Genomic DNA, 17,743 nt, shown 5'->3' with positions numbered 1-17,743 from the left:
GGAGCTAGAAGTCCCGTGTTGTCGCACAGTACAGATAAGCACAGGAATTAGCCATGCAGTTTCCTTTTCACTCTGTCCCACCCACTTGGCTCAATCCTAACTAGATGGATCATTTCTAGGAGATGACAGGTAAGTCTCCATGTCCAATTAATCTTTGACCTTTCTTCTGAGAATACCAACAAAGCTGCTTAATGCCTCTCCAATAGAAACTGGAGACAGGCCACTGGCTTATTTCAAACAGTCATCAGAAGGGGACTTTTAAATCAACATGGGTCCGTATGGGATTCATATAGATGACCCGGAGGTTGTCAATCTCCATTTGTCAATCTTCTGAGACATCCAGTCACATTACAAAATATGGCCATAATTCTGCAAGCTAATCTGCTTGGGTGGACTCTCCTTGATGTAACTGGGGCTCACAACAGGCACAGACTCCATTCATGCCGATCTCATTGCAGGGGTCAAGGTCTGTATTTCTAAACTGAAAATAGAGCATGGCATGACTTTCTTTTAAAGACTCTCCTCATGAACTGGATTTTTTCACCAGTAACTTACTTTTGATTTGCTATGTCGTATAAGTGCAGAAAGCAGTCTGTTTGACTCCCCCATCACACCTGCATGATCCTTGGCTTCACACCATTCCACCAACCGTTCAACCAATTTCACATTCTTTCCCAGCTGTTCAGCAGCTTCTGCTACATATGACACAAGCCAAAATAAAACAAGGTTGTCATTTTCTAGCATGTGTCAGAAATGTATGCATGAAAGTTTCTAAGAAAAAGAAAAATCGTAAAGAAGAATCTTGTTACTCTCTGTTAATAGACGGAAAGTCCCAGTTTGCATCGGTGAGCAAAACTGGTAAAAAATCGGGGTGGGAGGGAATTGCATAATAAATTTCACAACATATTTTCCTGGTACATTTTTTTTTCCTTTTTCCTGGATGAAATTTTAAAATTTGAAATATTTTGACCATTGAAGTTTGTGGAATATTGAATATGAGAGACAAAAAAGGTGACAAAAAATCACATTCCCAGTAAGCCAATTCATAGCTCTATAGATTTTTAAGGCCAGAGGGACCATTGTGATCATTTATCTGACCTCCTGCATAAAACAGGTCCTAGGACTTTCCTGAACTAATTCTTTCTTCAAATCCAATAGCTGTGACTGAACTAGAGCAGATCTTTTTAGAAAAACATCCCATCTTGATTTAAAAATTTCCTGTGATGGTGAATTCAAGACAATCATCGGTAAGTTGTTCCAATGGCTAATTTCCCTCACTATTAAAAATGTGCAGCTTTATTTCCAGTCTGAAGTTGCATAGCTTCAAATTCCAGCCATTGGATCCTGTTGTCTACGGAATGAAGAATTCTCTTTTATCAGATTTCTGTTCCACATGTAGGTACTTATAAGCTGTGATCAAGTCACCCTTTAACCTTCTCACTGCCAAGATAAATAGATTGAGTTCCTTGAATCTTTCTCTCTAAGGCATGTTTTCCCATCCCTTAATCATTCTTGTGGCTCTTCTCTGCCCCCACTCCAATTTTTCAACATTCTTCTTGAAATATGGACATTAGAACTGGACGCAGTATTCCAGTAGTGGTCACACAAATGCCAAATACAAAGGTAATCTAGCCTCTCGTCTCCTACTTGATATTCTCAGTATATAGAGCACTGCATCACTCCTTTGAGGGGAACAAGTGAAAATAAAGATGGGTACCACTGGCTTTGTTCTGAAGATGATAAGGCCATGCCCCTCCTTCACTGGAAGGAAAAAAAGGAGCAACAGAACTGGCAGCTGTCCTATCTCCCCTCAGCACAGAACACAATAGCCACTGTCACCTCGATGGCTGTTCTCATGAAACACAAGTACAGAGGAAGTGGGGCTGCCTCTGAAGGGACGGTGGGATTGGTCTAATGGCTTCCATGTTCTATTCATCTCTGCCATCTAGTTTCTTCACTCCTGCGGCCTTTAACAAGGCCTGGGGAACAGTGGTGAACCTGGTCCCTCAACAGCATCAGTGGGAGCAGGAGCCAGCTAGAAGAGAGATGAGGAAGCACGTTATGTGCCCTTGTCCTGTCTCAGGATGGTACTGAGTATCACGGTTGGGTTCAGAGGTGATGTAGCACTGTCCCATTGACTCACAAAGCAGTTTGATGTCCCTCTTTAATGACCTGATTTCCAGAGCTTGCCAATCTGTGCTGCAGCAAGGAGCAAATCAGCAAATCCGCACTCAGTATAGAATTGTACTTTACCATTGTGCAGATTAGTAAGGCTGTCCTATACTTTGGTTATAGATTTGCTGTGGTATATTCATAAATATACCACTATATCATCCATTGCTATTGGGTAAAAGGATGTAAATATTCAAAAATGGAAACCAGACATGTATTGTAATTACAAACCCTAGTGAATTTTACAAGGACTGTAGTATTCACAAACTGTGGCTGAGGGTTGCTGGAAGCTAGTTGATATAGCAATTTAAAAAGATGCTTGGAATTTAAAATGAAAGAAAACACCAAAAAGTCACAGAGACTCTTTATAGCCTTCTGTCGTTTTGCCACTTTATTTATGATAGTTCTAGCCACTATGAGATAGCTGCAAATTACATAACATTTATTCAGTTTGAAATAGCAATTTATCAATTATTAAATGGATCAGCCCATTCAAGGGTGCTAGATACAGAGAAGGTACAGAAAAAGTGGGAACTGAGTAGCACAAAATGAGCCTCAGCTTAGGTCAGAACACCTGCAGTTAGATACATATTCATAATATGCCAGTTTAGAAGAATGCTGAAGTAGAAAAGTAAATAAGTGTCTGAAACGTGTTCTGATTGTCCATGGTAGTCAATCCAGAATTTTTAAATCAACTCATGTTTCTCTCATTGTGCTAAGACTTAAGAAAAAGTAAAAAAACAAACAATTTTTCTTCTAGAAGAGCCTTAACAGATTATACCAATGAGAGAATCATAGAACATAAAGAACTGCTTATTTTACCTTGTGCATCTATTAACATTCTTAACGTTCCCAGCAGCTTGAATTGAACAGGGGGCATCTCCGATCTGAGAAATTTCAGTACCGCTTCTGCAACGCCAGCTGATAGCATCTTAGCCTTATTTACAACTACGTGAATAAAGAACAGAAATTATCTCAGAAATCATTTTTGATGATGCATTTAAACTACATGGAGACTGTCATTTCCAAGACAGTGCAAGAGCAGCTTTTCTACACACACTGAAAAACAGCATACTAATGTGTACGTTGTGAGCATGCACACATCCTATATAAATAATTTTATGGTTATGTAGACAGTGTGAATTTGAAATGTTTTGTTCTTATTCATAAATCTAATTCCCAGTCCTCAGTCCTGAGTATATCAGCTGAATGCCAGAGTCCTTTACGTGGACAATAGCTATGTGAGCAGGAGAAGAGACCATCTGGAGAGACAATTCCACCCTAAAGGTTTGGAATAGACGCTGTGTCTAATAAACTGAAGGATCAGGTTAGTAGGGGGACCTCTTGCCCTGCCCCAATACACTGTGCAAACAGCAGTGTGGGGTATCCTGCAGGGAGTGTGCATTCCTTGTGCAGCCTCCTAAATCCTCTCTCATCCCATGTAGTGAGACTACACTGATTCCACCTCCATGAGGCTCTCCACAAGTGGTGAGGAGGGGATAGAGTTTTCCCCGTTCTATGCTTAATGAAAGTGATACATTAGTTCATATTCTAAATAGTACTTAACAGGAAGTACCCTTCTGCGGTTCCAAAGGTTCTAGATATTGGTTTGAGACCAATCCTGCACATATTCGTGGGAGGCTGGCCCACTGAAGTTGGTGGGATGACTCGACTAGATAAGGTGAGCAGGAGATGGCTCTCGAGCATTGTTAAACGGATATGAATTTAGTAGGTATTAATGTTCAGTCTCAGGAAGTTAGTATTTTTCGAAATTAAATATATGCAGTAAAAGAAGAGTAAACTGATCAAAGAGGATGATTTTTGGCTCAGATCATTGGAAAGTATAGGTTTTACATATACATTATTTATATATTTGCTTTGGCTTTTATGTGAATATTCATGTTTTATGTTCAGGCAATCAAAAATTGATACAAATGATTAAAAATGACAATATTTAGGACTTGGATGGCCCATTACCTTCAAAGATTGTTACAAGCATTAACTAATCCTAATGGATCAAATGTCCTGATAGGCCTTCTCTAACGCTAACATCTGTGGGGGAAAAAAAGCTCTGAGAAATTACAGCAAGATATGGTATATCAGAAAAGTGAACAGTTCTCTTTGCGAAGATGGAAATCCTAGGTAGGATCCCTTATTAGCCTGAGAGAGCCCCAAATGATGCAGAACAGTTGCAGTGCCAAGGGAAGTGACACTGAGGTCTCCACATATTGCAGAGCCAGGCAGCACAGCAGCTCTCTCTGTGGGAGTACAGGGTGGATGTATTGCAGGACGACAGTGGCAGAAACATAAGCAGTGGGTCTGTGACCTACACAGAACTGCTGGCCACCAAACCCCCCCAAAAGATGTAGAAGTGGCCGTGGCCTAGCTGCACAGATGCTCGCTGGCCTGCCTCCAGGTTGGCTGGGGACAATGTCATCCCCCACATTGTTTTCCCCTGGGCTTTGCACTGGGAGCCAGAATTCACCCTGAGAGATCAGCAGTGCGACGTAAGCCTTACCAGGAATAGCCAAGTTTCTGAGTGCACTCAGTGCTGCATGCTGCACCGTTACATTTCCATCTTCCACATGTCTGTCTAGTAGATCCATCAGCTTTTGAACTATCCCATTATCCACCATATGGATGCAGTTTCCATCTGCACAAGACAAGATGAGTCACTTGTATGCTCACAATAAATCTTAATATGCATACAAGAGCTTCTCAGTACAAAAGTTTCATTTCCCCCTCTTCCAAATTTTACAATTCAGGTAAAGTGTAGCATCTGACCACCAGGGTCAACTTCAATTACAGGAACAATTATGCATTTACAGTAAAGGAATGGGAAATAGAGCAGAAGGTAAAAATTGAAAACTCCAATAGCATGATACAAATATATATCTGAAAAATGCTGCTTGAGGTAGGAGTTTCTAGAGTTGAGAAATTCCTCAAAAAGGGATAATGATTCTTTAGTAATGTGTCTGAATGAATCATCAATGTAGAAAAAAACAGAATTCTAAAAGCAGGGTTAACCTCTTTCAGAAACCCAGCAAAGGTGTGCAAAACTACCAATGCTATCATAAACCAAACTAAAAAATCCCACCACAACACAGGCTTGATTCATAGCTATCCAGAAAGAGCACATTAAAAGGGTTCAAACAGGCAAACATAAGCTGTTACAGCATATTGTTACCATTTCTTGCAAAATTTGCAATAGCCAGTGCTCCTGCAAGCTGCAACTGATGGTTATTGGAAGGAATCCATGAAAGCACCCTTTGGAAGACGCTGCCTTTTCCTCCTTCAAATAACTTTTGCATGGATTCATCTGGAGGCAAAAAGTGTAGAAAATCAACACGCAAAAGAAATGTTAGTTCAAATTCTTCCCTCTGTTATATTTGTGTAACTCTATTGACTTCACTAGAATTACTCTAGATTTACAGCGGTGTAAGAGTACAAAATCTGGTCCACTGAATAACTAGCTAGCAAGTCCTTAAAATAATTTTTAAAATGTATTTTATAGATTAAAAGTAAAATTAAGCTGTAAAATGTGACATAGGTATCCTCTGCTGCTTTGCAAAATATACTAAGATACTGTACTCACCTCCGAGTAGTAGTAAAACCATAAGATCAGAGGCTGTTTTAAGTTCAGCTATGTCATCCTCTTTGTCACTGTCTACAGTCTTCTGGACAATCTCAAGTAGACACTCGACCAGGCCCGCTTCAACCAGCTGCAGTTTAATGATATCTAAAAAATATCACAAACACAATAGTCATGATTGTGATAGAAGTATGGTATCTATCATACACATGCACACACAGTAGCTATATTGCGCAAATAGGGAGTAAGGGGAGCAGACTTTCAATACTTTAGTGTCTGCCTCAGCAACAGTAAAAATAATTTGATCTTGAAAGGACTAAACACTGTAGATTTATTTTCTTGTTTCAAGTTACATTAATTGACAGAGCAAAATTCTGTTTTTGTTACATCAGAAAGACTCTACCGATGCCAAATTAGTGGAACTCTCATAACTGAGAGTAGAGCTGGGATATCAGTGTCCAAAAGCATTTTCTGCTCTGCCTTATAGGTAGACTATAATGTTGCCTCCCGTATTCTCAATAACATGATAATTTGTAAGAGAGAAAAATATAAAGTGCTTTAAAAAAGACTGAATTCATCTGGGGATTTGAAAAACACTTGAAAAGCCATGGCAGATGCCTCTTGCATTTCATAGCAGCCACAGACAAATACTGAATGATAAATAAGACAATTAAATCAATGTAATGTAAATAACTTGTGGCCACACACGAAAAGATTTATTTGTTTCGATGTGGTCCACCAGCTGTATTTTCAAGGGATCTTGCTCTGCAAGACATCATCATATCTTTCTCTAGCAATCATCTACTATTCTGTTCTACGATTAGTTAATATTTGTGTTATAATTACACCCAAAGGCCAGGCTGTTGTGCCAGGCACTTTATAACACTGCAGTCTGTCCCTGCCCCCAAGCATTTACTATGTAAAGGCTAGATGTGTGGCTTTTAGGCACAGTTCTGAGTAAAGGGTGGTGTCTACATTGCACCAGTAGGCTTTGTGACTTGGAGACCCGCCTGCTTTACAGCTGTGCCCCGTGTTCTTCCTTGCACTCCAGGGGGCAGTAGTTTGCCACCAGACAATACCACCAGGTCAGCTCAGCTCTGGCTAGCTAATACAGAAGAAAGAACCAAGGTTTCACCTGCTTCCTGTGGGTGGGGAATAAGTAGGCATGCAGCTCACTCCTATGTGCCCAGACCCAAGGTCTGAGCAGACCATGCAGGAGTGTAAGGGGAGTTCTTACTCCCTTGTTCGGGCGCAGAGTCCAAGGCACAATCTCTCTCTGTGAAAAGAGCTTGGAAGATATTTAAAAATTCTGAAGACGTCCTGACTAACAAGGAAGGGAAGAGACGCAGTAAACTGTAGCTTTCTGAATGTCCTCCAGGAAAAGTGAGGAAGCTGGCAGTCCTGCTCATTCCACTCTCCTCAGGTCACGTCTTACACTCACGTATGGTGCACTGCATACAGCGTAAGTAAGCTCTTTGGGGCAGCACCTAGCATGGTCGGATCCTGGTCTCTGATTGGGGCTCCTAGATGCTATTGCAATACAAATAATAAATGTTTATTATTAAAATGTACTGTCATCCCTTCCATAGCTAGGCACAACAGAGTGAGCTGTGGTTAAACCTCTTACTTTGGAATTTGCCTGCTTTTGTCTCTGTGTCAGAACCCAGGGCTATGTGTGAGGATGTCTGCAGAAGAAGGAATCCCACCAGGCTACTTCTCCAGATTCAGGGTTGCAGTGCCCCAGCGCTGTGACTGCCTTCACCCCTTAACAGCAGCTATACTTGGCCCAGCAGATCTATGTAGTCACAGATCCACCAGCTCGGCTGTTGCTTGGCTTGCCCTCAAATCACCTCACCACACTGGCCCTGGAGCCCCTGCACTCCATGCAATCCCCTGTGGAGGATCCTTGCATGCTGACCTCCCACCTCAGGGGGCAGAATCACAGAATATCAGGGTTGGAAGGGACCTCAGGAGGTCATCTAGTCCAACCCCCTGCTCAAAGCAGGACCAATCCCCAACTAAATCATCCCAGCCAGGCCTTTGTCAAGCCTGACCTTAAAAACCTCTAAGGAAGGAGATTCCATCCCCTCCCTAGGTAACCCATTCCAGTGCTTCACCACCCTCCTAATGAAAAAGTTTTTCCTAATATCCAACTTAAACCTCCCCCACTGCAACTTGAGACCATTGCTCCTTGTTCTGTCATCTGGTACCACTGAAAACAGTCTAGATCAGAGGTCGGCAACCTTTCAGAAGTGGTGTGCCAAGTCTTCATTTATTCATTCTAATTTAAGGTTTCACGTGCCAGTAATACATTTTAACATTTTTAGAAGGTCTCTTTCTATAAGTCTATAATATAGAACTAAACTATTGTTGTATGTAAAGTAAATAAGGTTTTCAAAATGTTTAAGAAGCTTCATTTAAAATTAAATTAAAATGCAGAGCCCCCTTGGACCGGTGGCCAGGACCCGGCAGTGTGAGTGCCACTGAAAATCAGCTCACATGCCACCTTCGGTATGTGTGCCATAGGTTGCCTACCCCTGGTCTAGATCCATCCTCTTTGGAACCCCCTTTCAGGTAGTTGAAAGAAGATATCAAATCCCCCCTCATTCTTCTCTTCTGCAGACTAAATAATCCCAGTTCCCTCAGACTCTCCTCATAAGCACATAATGTGCTCCAGCCCCCTAATCATTTTTGTTACCCTGCGCTGGACTCTTTCCAATTTTTCCACATCCTTCTTGTAGTGTGGGGCCCAAAACTGGACACACTACTCCAGATGAGGCCTCACCAATGCCGAATAGAAGGGAATGATCACGTCCCTCGATCTGCTGGCAGTGCTCCTACTTATACAGCCCAAGATGCCGTTTGCCTTCTTGGCAACAAGGGCACGTTGTTGACTCGTATCCAGCTTTTCAGCAACTGTAACCCCTAGGTCCTTTTCTGCAGAACTGCTGCCTAGCCACTCAGTCCCTAGTCTGTAGCAGTGCATGGGATTCTTCCGTCCCAAGTGCAGTACTCTGCACTTGTCCTTGTTGAATCACACAGGTTGTGCTGCATTAGGCTTCCCATGGGCCTTGGACAGCAAGTTTCAGAGCTAAAATAATTTCAGAACAAAATGTGATGGTCTGTTCTTGCCTTTCACATGCAGAAACCCCACTGACTTCAATGGGAGTTGTGTGTGTTTATACATAAAAACCCTGGGTCAAATCCTGTCTCCACTGTAGTCAATTGCAAAACTCTCATTGACTTTGGTGGAGCCAGGATTTTGCCTATTACATCTAAGGGTATTTGATTGCAGCAAGAGCAGGGCCAAGGCCAACTTCCGGTTGTTGAAATGGGAGGGAGTTTTGTTCCTTGCTCATGGATAATCAGAAATTACTAGGCTGAATTCTGCTCTCTTATTGAAATCAATGAGGCTCAACAGCGAGGAAGGATGATCTTGTTAAGGTAATCCATTGTTAAGGCATTGAAGTGGGATTTGGGGTCTGCTCCTAGCTCTACAAGTCTTCCTTATGTGACCTTGGGGAAGTCAGTCACTCTCCATTCCCATGGGTAAAACAGGGGTAAAAGTACTTTCCTGTCTCACAAGTGATGTGAAGATATTTCTGTTAGTGTTTGTGTGGTGCTCAGCAAATACAGTCATTGGTGCCATAGGAAAGTCTGAAAATTAATAAATAAATAAATGAGATCACAGGAGTTACACCAAGGATGAGCTTAGCTGTGGTGCTTCTATTTCAGTCACTAGGTTTTGCTGCATGAATGAAAATTCAATGTTTCTGTCAGAGCTACTGACCTTCGCGTGAACTTATGTGACAGGCCCAGAAATGTTCAGCTGGGAGTGTTTTAAATAGGTACTTTTGTACTGAGCTACGTTAAAAAGTAGGGCGTTTCCATGGAGACAGAATACTAGGTTGCAGGTGTGTTGTGATTAGAATTGGAAACCACTGCACAGGGCCTTTCAATAAATGGATTAACTGCATGTACTTCATTTATATGTTTCAACTCGCTGACGTACTATTCAGCGCCACATTTAGATGTGGCTAAGCAATACAAGGATGGCAGACTCACTGTTGTGACAGACATCAGCGTGTCTTGAATTAGCAGTGAGGGGCATAAATGCTTAGCATACTACCTCCTAACATGCATGAAGGGATGTTATTTTCAACAGCACAGAGCCTGCTCTGTCTTACTGTGACTGCAAAACACTGCCTTTGAACAAACACTAAAGTATCTGAATTACAAATATCAATTATGAAAATAGCAGACCAAATTCTGCTGTCAGACTGAAAAAGGCAAAAACATTTTTTCAACCATACATTTTAACAAAAGACAGTCTCTGGCAAAAATGCACAGTTTTTAATCTTTGGAAAATAAAGACCCAAATTTTGCTTTGATTTACATCCTGTTAAACCCACTAGTAAACAGGGTGGCACAGGCTGTAATCTGGGGAAAAAGTTGTCCCCAAACATGGAAAAGAGCATAGGATTCTCTTAAGATTTGTTTCCTTTCAAAAAAAAAGTGTGCGTGGGCATAAATTTGGCACTCATGAATAGTAGCACTGGCTAGCGGCATGTACTGAGTGATCCTCCAAGCACAGATCTGCCTCACAGCTCGGTCCTGACCTACTCAACCTGATACTTCATCCCTAGGCTCCACTCAAGCATCGATGTTAAATCATACAAATTTGCTGAATCTTCCTAGGGATGCAGGCATGTTCAGAAGGGAGTAAACTGATCCTGAACAACAATTTTGCATTTACAACCAAAACAGAATTTGAACTCGAGTCTCCTGAGACTAATGTATTAACATAACGAATATTAACTACTATGGGGAAGGAACGCAAGCCAAACTAGGAAAACAACAAGTTCAAGAATATTTAGATAAATCAGATGTATTCAAGTCGGCACAGTCTGATGAAATGCACCCTAGGGAACTTAAGGAACTGGCTGAAGCAATCTCAGAACTGTTTGTTAGCGATTCTCTTTTAGAACTCCCGGAGGATGGATGAGATGCCAGGGGAGTGAAGAAGGGCAAACACCATACCCATCTTTAAAAAAGGGACAAAAGAAGACCCCAGGAATTATAGACTAGTCAGCTTAATTTTGATACCTGAAAAGATACTGGAACAAGTTACTAAGCAATCAATTTGTAAACATCTAGAGGATAACAGGTGCTAATAAATAATAGCCAATGTGGATTTATACAGAACAATTTTTGCCAAACCTAATTTTTTTCAACAGGGTTACTGGCCTACTGGATGGAGGAGTTGTAGACGTGATATATCTTGAGTTCAGTAAAGTTTTTGACACAAATAGGTGATTTCCTTTTTTTTCTTTAAAAAAAAATCTGACATTTTGGTCAAATTTATTATGAAAATTTTCTTGTATAGGGATATTAAATCCTACAGCCAAAGATCAGGGCAGCCCATGAGATATAAAGTCAGGAAATGGGTGTTTGGCGGTGTAATAGTTTAATCATAGAAAGCATAAAAATGTAGGGCTGCAAAAGACCTTTGAGAGATTATCTAGCCCAGTCCCCTGCGCTGAGGCAGGACCAAGTGTACCCAGACTGTCCCTGGCAGGTGTTTGTTTAACCTGTGCTTAAAACCTCCAATGATGGATTCCACAACCTCCCTGGGAAGCCTATTCCAGTGCTTAACTACCCTTACAGTTAGAAAGTTTTTCCTAAAATCTAACCTAAATCTTCCTTGCTGCAGATTAGGCCCAGTATTCCTTGTCCTACCTCCAGTAAACATGGAGTATAATTAATGACAATCGTCTTTATAACAGCTATTAACATATTTGAAGACTTATCAGTTCCCCCCTCAGTCTTCTTTTACCAAGAGTATCAGTTTTTTTTAACCTTTCCTCAAAGGTCAGGATTTTGAACTTTTTATCATTTTTGTTTCTCTCCTCTGCAATCTCTTCAGCTTGTCCACATCTTTCCTAAAGTGTGGCACCCAGAACTGGACACAGTATGCCAGCTGAGGCCTCACCAGTGCAGAGTACAATGGAACAGTTACCTCTCATGCCTTAATACACCCCAGAATGATATTAGCCTTTTTAGTAACTGCACATTATTGATTTGTATTCACTTTGTGATCCACTATCACCCTCATATCCTTTTCAGCAGTACTACTGCCTAGCCAGTTATTCCCCATTTTGTAGTTGTGCATTTGATGTTTTCTTCCTAAGCATATACTTTGCACTTGTCTTTATTGAACTGCATCTTGTTGAATGTGTCAAAGCCATTTTGAATTCTAATGCTGTCCTCCAAAGTGCTTACAACCCCTCCCAGCTTGAAATCATCTGCAGATTTTCTAAGCATACTTTTACTCCATTATCCACATCATTCATGAAAATACTGAATAGTACCAGACCCAAAACAGACCCTGTGGGATCTCACTAGATATGTCCCCCCAATTTGACAGCAAACCATCCATAACTACTCCTTGAATATGGTCTTTCAACCAGTTTTGAACCCACTTTATAATAATTCAATCTAGACCACATTTCCCTAGTTTGCTTGGGAGAATGGCACGTGGGATTGTGTCAAAAACTTTACTGAACTCAAGATATATCACGTCTACAACTCCATTATAGGACATTTTTGATATTCAAATCATTTCACAAACCGAATAATCCTCATAAAGCCCTCTAACATACAAAAGTTGGTATTAATATTCCAGTTTGAAATACAGAGAAACTGAGGCAAGAAAGACACAGAAGGAGTTGATGTTAGAGATGGGACCAGGTCCCAGGAATTGGTGACACCCAGTGGTATGCTTAGGCTGCTAGGCAATATTCACATTACTCTTCATCTCCAATTGCTATCAGATGGCTCAACTAATATGGCTTCTACAGGAAAAGTTAAATTGCTGAGCAAGGTAAAGTATCAAATAATTACTGACAAGTTGGCAGTTCTTGAATAGTCGGTGTACAAATAAGGAAAAAATGAAAATTATTGTATGACAATAAAAGATGATCAACTTCTCACCATTTTCTGCCAGAGGAGCCAAAACTTCAAAAATCATCTCTTTTTTGTCATGTTCGATTTGTTTCTTGAATAGTTTTACAATCTCTTCGGCAATGTTTGTGTAGGCAAACTGCTCTTTGCTTGATTCTGTGAAATAAAAAGGAGAAATTGATTTGGTTTGTTTACACTCCAAGTTTTCTTTCCTCTTTATTACCAGGTTTATTCAGCACGACGATTAATTGGGCTAACTGCTCTTCGCAGACCAGAACAATACGCTTCAGTACTTACACTTGTCACTAAACAAAAAGAAAAATGTCTAAGACTTTAAGATAAATGTACTGCCCTGAATTATTAATTATGTTCCAGGCTATTAAAACTTTGCACCAGCAGAATATAAAGGTATCCAAAGCAACAGTAAAATTACAAAGATATAAATTAAGACTTTGCCTTAAGACCAAAATGAAAAATTATACATCCTGTACTGAATTGTCTATCGCTGAGCTAAACGGTCGTATGCAAATCATTAATATTTACATGGTTGCATGCTGGTAGCATTTATTTTGGAATATCTACACAGCTGAAGCCACAAGGCCAGATTCTCTCTTGTGCTGTGGCTGCTTTACGCCACACCCCCTGCACACAGCAGTTCTAAAAGTACCATAGCTGGTCACAGGAGGATCACCCAGTGGTGTAGAGAGTCAGCATAGTGACTCCTGCACTCCACCCGCAGTGTCCAGTAGTAAAGGGGATGTGGCTGGTGTTGACCAGAGTCCTGGCAATCCTCAGCTACTATAATGCCCGCCTGAGGCCATTGGCAAATGGGATAATTTACAGTAGCTTTCAGGCTGCTTTAATTAGCACACTATCATCCTAGGATTTGGGAAGCGCCTTCTGCCCAACACTGTGCTGTGCACTCTCAGCTGCAGATCTGGGCCTCAGCATGTAGGTTATATTCTTTTTTCACTTAAAATGCCTGGGTACAGAATGGCTTCTTCAATGGATTTCGATCTTAGTATTTTAAAAGGGACAGGCCAGATTTTGACCTTCCAGTGTAAATCTGGAATAACTCCATTGAAGCCAATTACATTATTCTGGATTTATATCCATTTAATTGTGATCAGAACCTGACGCCACAATCTAAAATTTGTTAGTTCTGTCCATTGATCTGTATCTTCATATCTCTAAAGAGAGGCATAAATGGAATCTCTTGAGGCCATTCATGTTCCACTGAAATCAGTGAGAGTTTTGCCATTGACTTCAATGGAAGCATGATCAGGACCCTGCAGCAGAAATACTTAAGTGAAGAGCTGCAGGATTGTATGATCCTTCCAAACCATGCTAAACTCTAAATCCCAAAATCTCCTGTACTGAAATGGCCATTTCTGCCCCCAAACATCTTGTGAGGCTTCACATCTGAGGATAGTTTTTAGAAATCCCAACACGGAAGCAGCAAAATAGTACTGTCTGGGCCAAGGCTATATCTCACATATGCTTGCAAAAATATAAATAAATAAATAACAGGTATTCACTTGCCACCATTTATCCCTGGTTTTTAACCCCTTAACTTCATTAATGATAACGTAGCATGATTTGTCATTTAAATATCTTTCCCTAATTCTTTAATCAGGCTGTTTCATTTTGAAAACTATCCTAGAGACTAAGACTATTGGATAACTTTTGTATCTGAGCGGAGTAAAATACTCTCTCGCGGTTACTCCCTGTAAGAATAGAAGGGGTTTCCTGATAGCCATATTTGGGTTCTGCAGTGAAATGTGCCCCAATCTAAAATGTTTCCACTTGGACTACTGTCTCGAGCAGCTTTCTTCCAGTCCATAGCTGTGCAACTGGAGCTATGTAAGAAGCCATATGGCTCACTGACTTCAGTGGGCCTTGGATCAGGGCCATGTTGCAGTATTGTAGCAATTCCTCTCAATAGCATTTTCCATTTCCCCAAAGAAAGGGGAGCTACTTCCCAGCTCTTGACACTGTCTCTTTTGCCCCAGTTGCTTATGTTGAAGAATTTTAAGAGGAAAAACATTTTAGGCCTTATAGCTTCACAATTACTCATTTAGAGCTAAATTTCCATAAAGGCCATAAAGCCAGCCTCGGTTTTTGCCCTGGCAGTTGACTCTAAATGAAAATGATAGTATCTGCACATCTGACAAAAAGAGAGGTTGTTTTAAAATGTGCGGCACTTTAGAATTCGGGTGTGCTTTCTTAGGGCATATCTACACTTACCTCTGGAGCGATCAATCCAGCAGGGGTTGATTTATTGCATCTAGTGAAGACGCGATAAATCGACTCCGGTACTCCACCAGAGAGGCGCAGGCAGAGTCAACGCGGGAGCATCAGCAGTTGACTTACCGCAGTGAAGTCACCGCGGTAAGTAGATCTAAGTATGTCGACTTCAGCTATGTTATTCACGTTTAAGCAAGTTTAATGCCTCTCATTCCATGAGGCAATGAGCGAGCTGCCTAATTCTGAGGCAGCCTAACTTAACTGAGTTCAATGAACCACTGTACCACTCCCACCCCCCCCACTTACACCGACAAGTAAATGGGTAAATTAGTAACACCTATTTTTACCCAATCCCCACCCTTCTTATTAGGCTTGTGCTCTACTTTAACACAACAGGATGGGAGTTTTACATAATGCTAACCAAGGGAGTTAACTGCATTATGGAGAGTCTCCTTTATATTATTGAGAGGTAGGGACCAAAGAATAAGATCCTATGGTTACGAAACAAAATTGAATATTAATTTTATAATAAGACTTTCTAGTGCAATTCTGATATGGGATTAAATTATTAAAAGTTAAGTTAATTTTTTGCCAAACCGAGGGTATGCTTACACTGCGACAGAAAACCTGTGGCACTGAGTCCCAGAGCCTGGGCCAGCTGACTCTGGCTCGCATGGCTTGGGCTGCAAGGTTAAAAATTGCAGCGTAGACATTCAGGCTTGGGCTGGAACCCGGGTTCTGAGATGCTCACCCACCTCACAGGTTCCAACACAAGCCTGAACGTCTACTGCCGTACTATGGGATCTTTTATTGCAGTGTATACATACCTATAAAGACCTGAAGATTGTACTCAACATATTCATTGTGCAGGTACAGCAAGAGCAGGACTCAGGCAAGTTTCCTTTACATGGTTCTGCCACGGTGTCTTAACCCTCATCTGAACAAACCTAGACCACCTCTGGGGATGGGAGAATAGTTCAGTCTCTATGTTCATTCAGCCCTGGGGACATCAGTGGAGAGACTAGCAAAGATTATTAATAATTAATGCTATTTATTTATCTGTATTGTGACAGTACTGAAAGTCCTCAGTAAAAATTGGGGCCCATGTGTGCTGTGTAACGTACACTCATATAAAGACATGATCCCTACCTGAAGAATTTCCAATTTAATATTTGCCATTAGTGTCAATTATGATAGCTCTTTTGTTGTTATACGGAAACTTGTCGACCAGGAGCAGTTCTGAAACTAATACACTGGGCTTGATGCAGGAATTACTGGGTGAAATATTGTGGCCTGTGTTATATACATGGTTAGATTAGATGATCATAATGGTCTCTCTTGCCTTCAACCCTATGAATCTATGAGCTATCTAATAATTTCAGGCCACCAAACGGCTATCAGATGCTAGCAACTTCCAATTACTTTACCCTGGTCTGGAAATAAAAAGCCCCATATAATCTATTGGTAATATCTCAAACCATCCAGCCTTTTCAGCATCGCAATTTTATAACTGTTTCGTGGAATACTGCTATATCCCTTAGCAAAAACAAATCACAGGGCTACATGTGCAAGTGATTTATTTGCATCAGGACAGAATTTGGGCCTTAAAATGCCTGGAACTCAATTGATATTCTACAATATCACCAACAGACAATGAATGAATAATAAAATATAGAGCCAAATGCTGTGTTGGTTTACACTCCATGCAATCCTATTGAAAGCAATGGTATTGTACAGGTGACTCAGAGCAGAATTTGGGCCACAGAGTTGACCAAAATGTGATCTGATCAAATTTTACATGCTTTTTCTAAAATGCAGTTGTGATTTCATTTGCCAAGCTTACATCAACTCTTTCTTATCATTTGTAATTATTTATAAATGCAAGTATGTAGCCTAAAATATTTTTAATGGTATATATTCTTAATGGTGAGAGACAAGTTTATGCATCGAGTCTGTCCCCATTCCCACTTGGTGAATGTCTTCTTGAGCCAAATTCATGCCTCATTTAAGTTTAAGTGGAATTAAACAGGGTCTGAATTTGGCCCTTTGCCACAGGTTCACCATTAGGTAACAATATTCAAGGAGAGAAACCTAAATAATTTAAAATACACATAGTTACATTAAATACATTTAACATAAAATGTTAGTCGTATTAAGTACCCAGATGAATTTGTTTGTTTAAAAAGGCAGACAACCAGCTATAAATTCTAAAGAGACAATAAGCAGCACTCCCAGGATTTTTATTTTGCATACATTTAGAGGACTGAAAAATTCAGTTAAAATTTAATTTGATTTAATCTTAAAAAAATAAAAAATCTTTGTTAAACAATTTTACAGTAGTTTGGGGTTATGATCCTGGACTTACCAAGTTCTGCTAAATTGCCAAATGCAACAAGGCACATTTCAGTCAGAGCTGCATTTTGGCAATGAATGCCCAACAATTTCACTAATGTAGGGATAACGCCCATATTGATAAGCTGAGATTGCAGGGTATCTATACAAAAAGAAAATACGACAAGTTAGCATTTCTGTTTGCAGTACTGATCTCCTTTGAAACGCAAACACATTTTGCACATTAATGCTGGAAAAATCATTAAAATAGCACACACACGCAACTTCTAAGCTTAGCAAAATTTAAATACCTATCCCATCTACTCTTCTGTTTTAGGGCTGATCCAGCCATGGGATATAGATCCAAAACCTTCTTTATTTAGGCATGGGATACACTCCCCAAAATTCCCTCTTGATTTGACCGGGGGTATGCCCTAC

The 17,743-nt window shown here is 40.6% G+C and overlaps 1 protein-coding gene across 6 annotated transcripts in view; it reads right to left on the bottom strand.

Annotated features, from left to right (window-relative positions):
• Window positions 1-17,743, bottom strand: part of RAP1GDS1 (Rap1 GTPase-GDP dissociation stimulator 1) — a 159,300-nt gene that overhangs the window by 10,717 nt on the left and 130,840 nt on the right. For all 6 annotated transcript variants that reach the window (XM_034771744.1, XM_034771746.1, XM_034771747.1 and 3 more), the window contains 7 exons: window positions 17,340-17,468; window positions 12,758-12,883; window positions 5,768-5,911; window positions 5,360-5,491; window positions 4,691-4,825; window positions 2,995-3,120; window positions 556-695 (listed from right to left, as the gene is read on the bottom strand). In XM_034771744.1, coding sequence (XP_034627635.1) covers window positions 556-695; window positions 2,995-3,120; window positions 4,691-4,825; window positions 5,360-5,491; window positions 5,768-5,911; window positions 12,758-12,883; window positions 17,340-17,468 — 932 coding nt within the window. The remainder of the gene's footprint in view (window positions 1-555; window positions 696-2,994; window positions 3,121-4,690; window positions 4,826-5,359; window positions 5,492-5,767; window positions 5,912-12,757; window positions 12,884-17,339; window positions 17,469-17,743) is intronic.

This window comes from Trachemys scripta, chromosome 5, assembly GCF_013100865.1.
Source record: "Trachemys scripta elegans isolate TJP31775 chromosome 5, CAS_Tse_1.0, whole genome shotgun sequence".
Classification (NCBI taxonomy): domain Eukaryota; kingdom Metazoa; phylum Chordata; order Testudines; family Emydidae; genus Trachemys; species Trachemys scripta.
The sequence above is the reverse complement of the archived record's forward strand: the minus strand, read 5'-3'. Positions and strand labels throughout refer to the sequence as shown.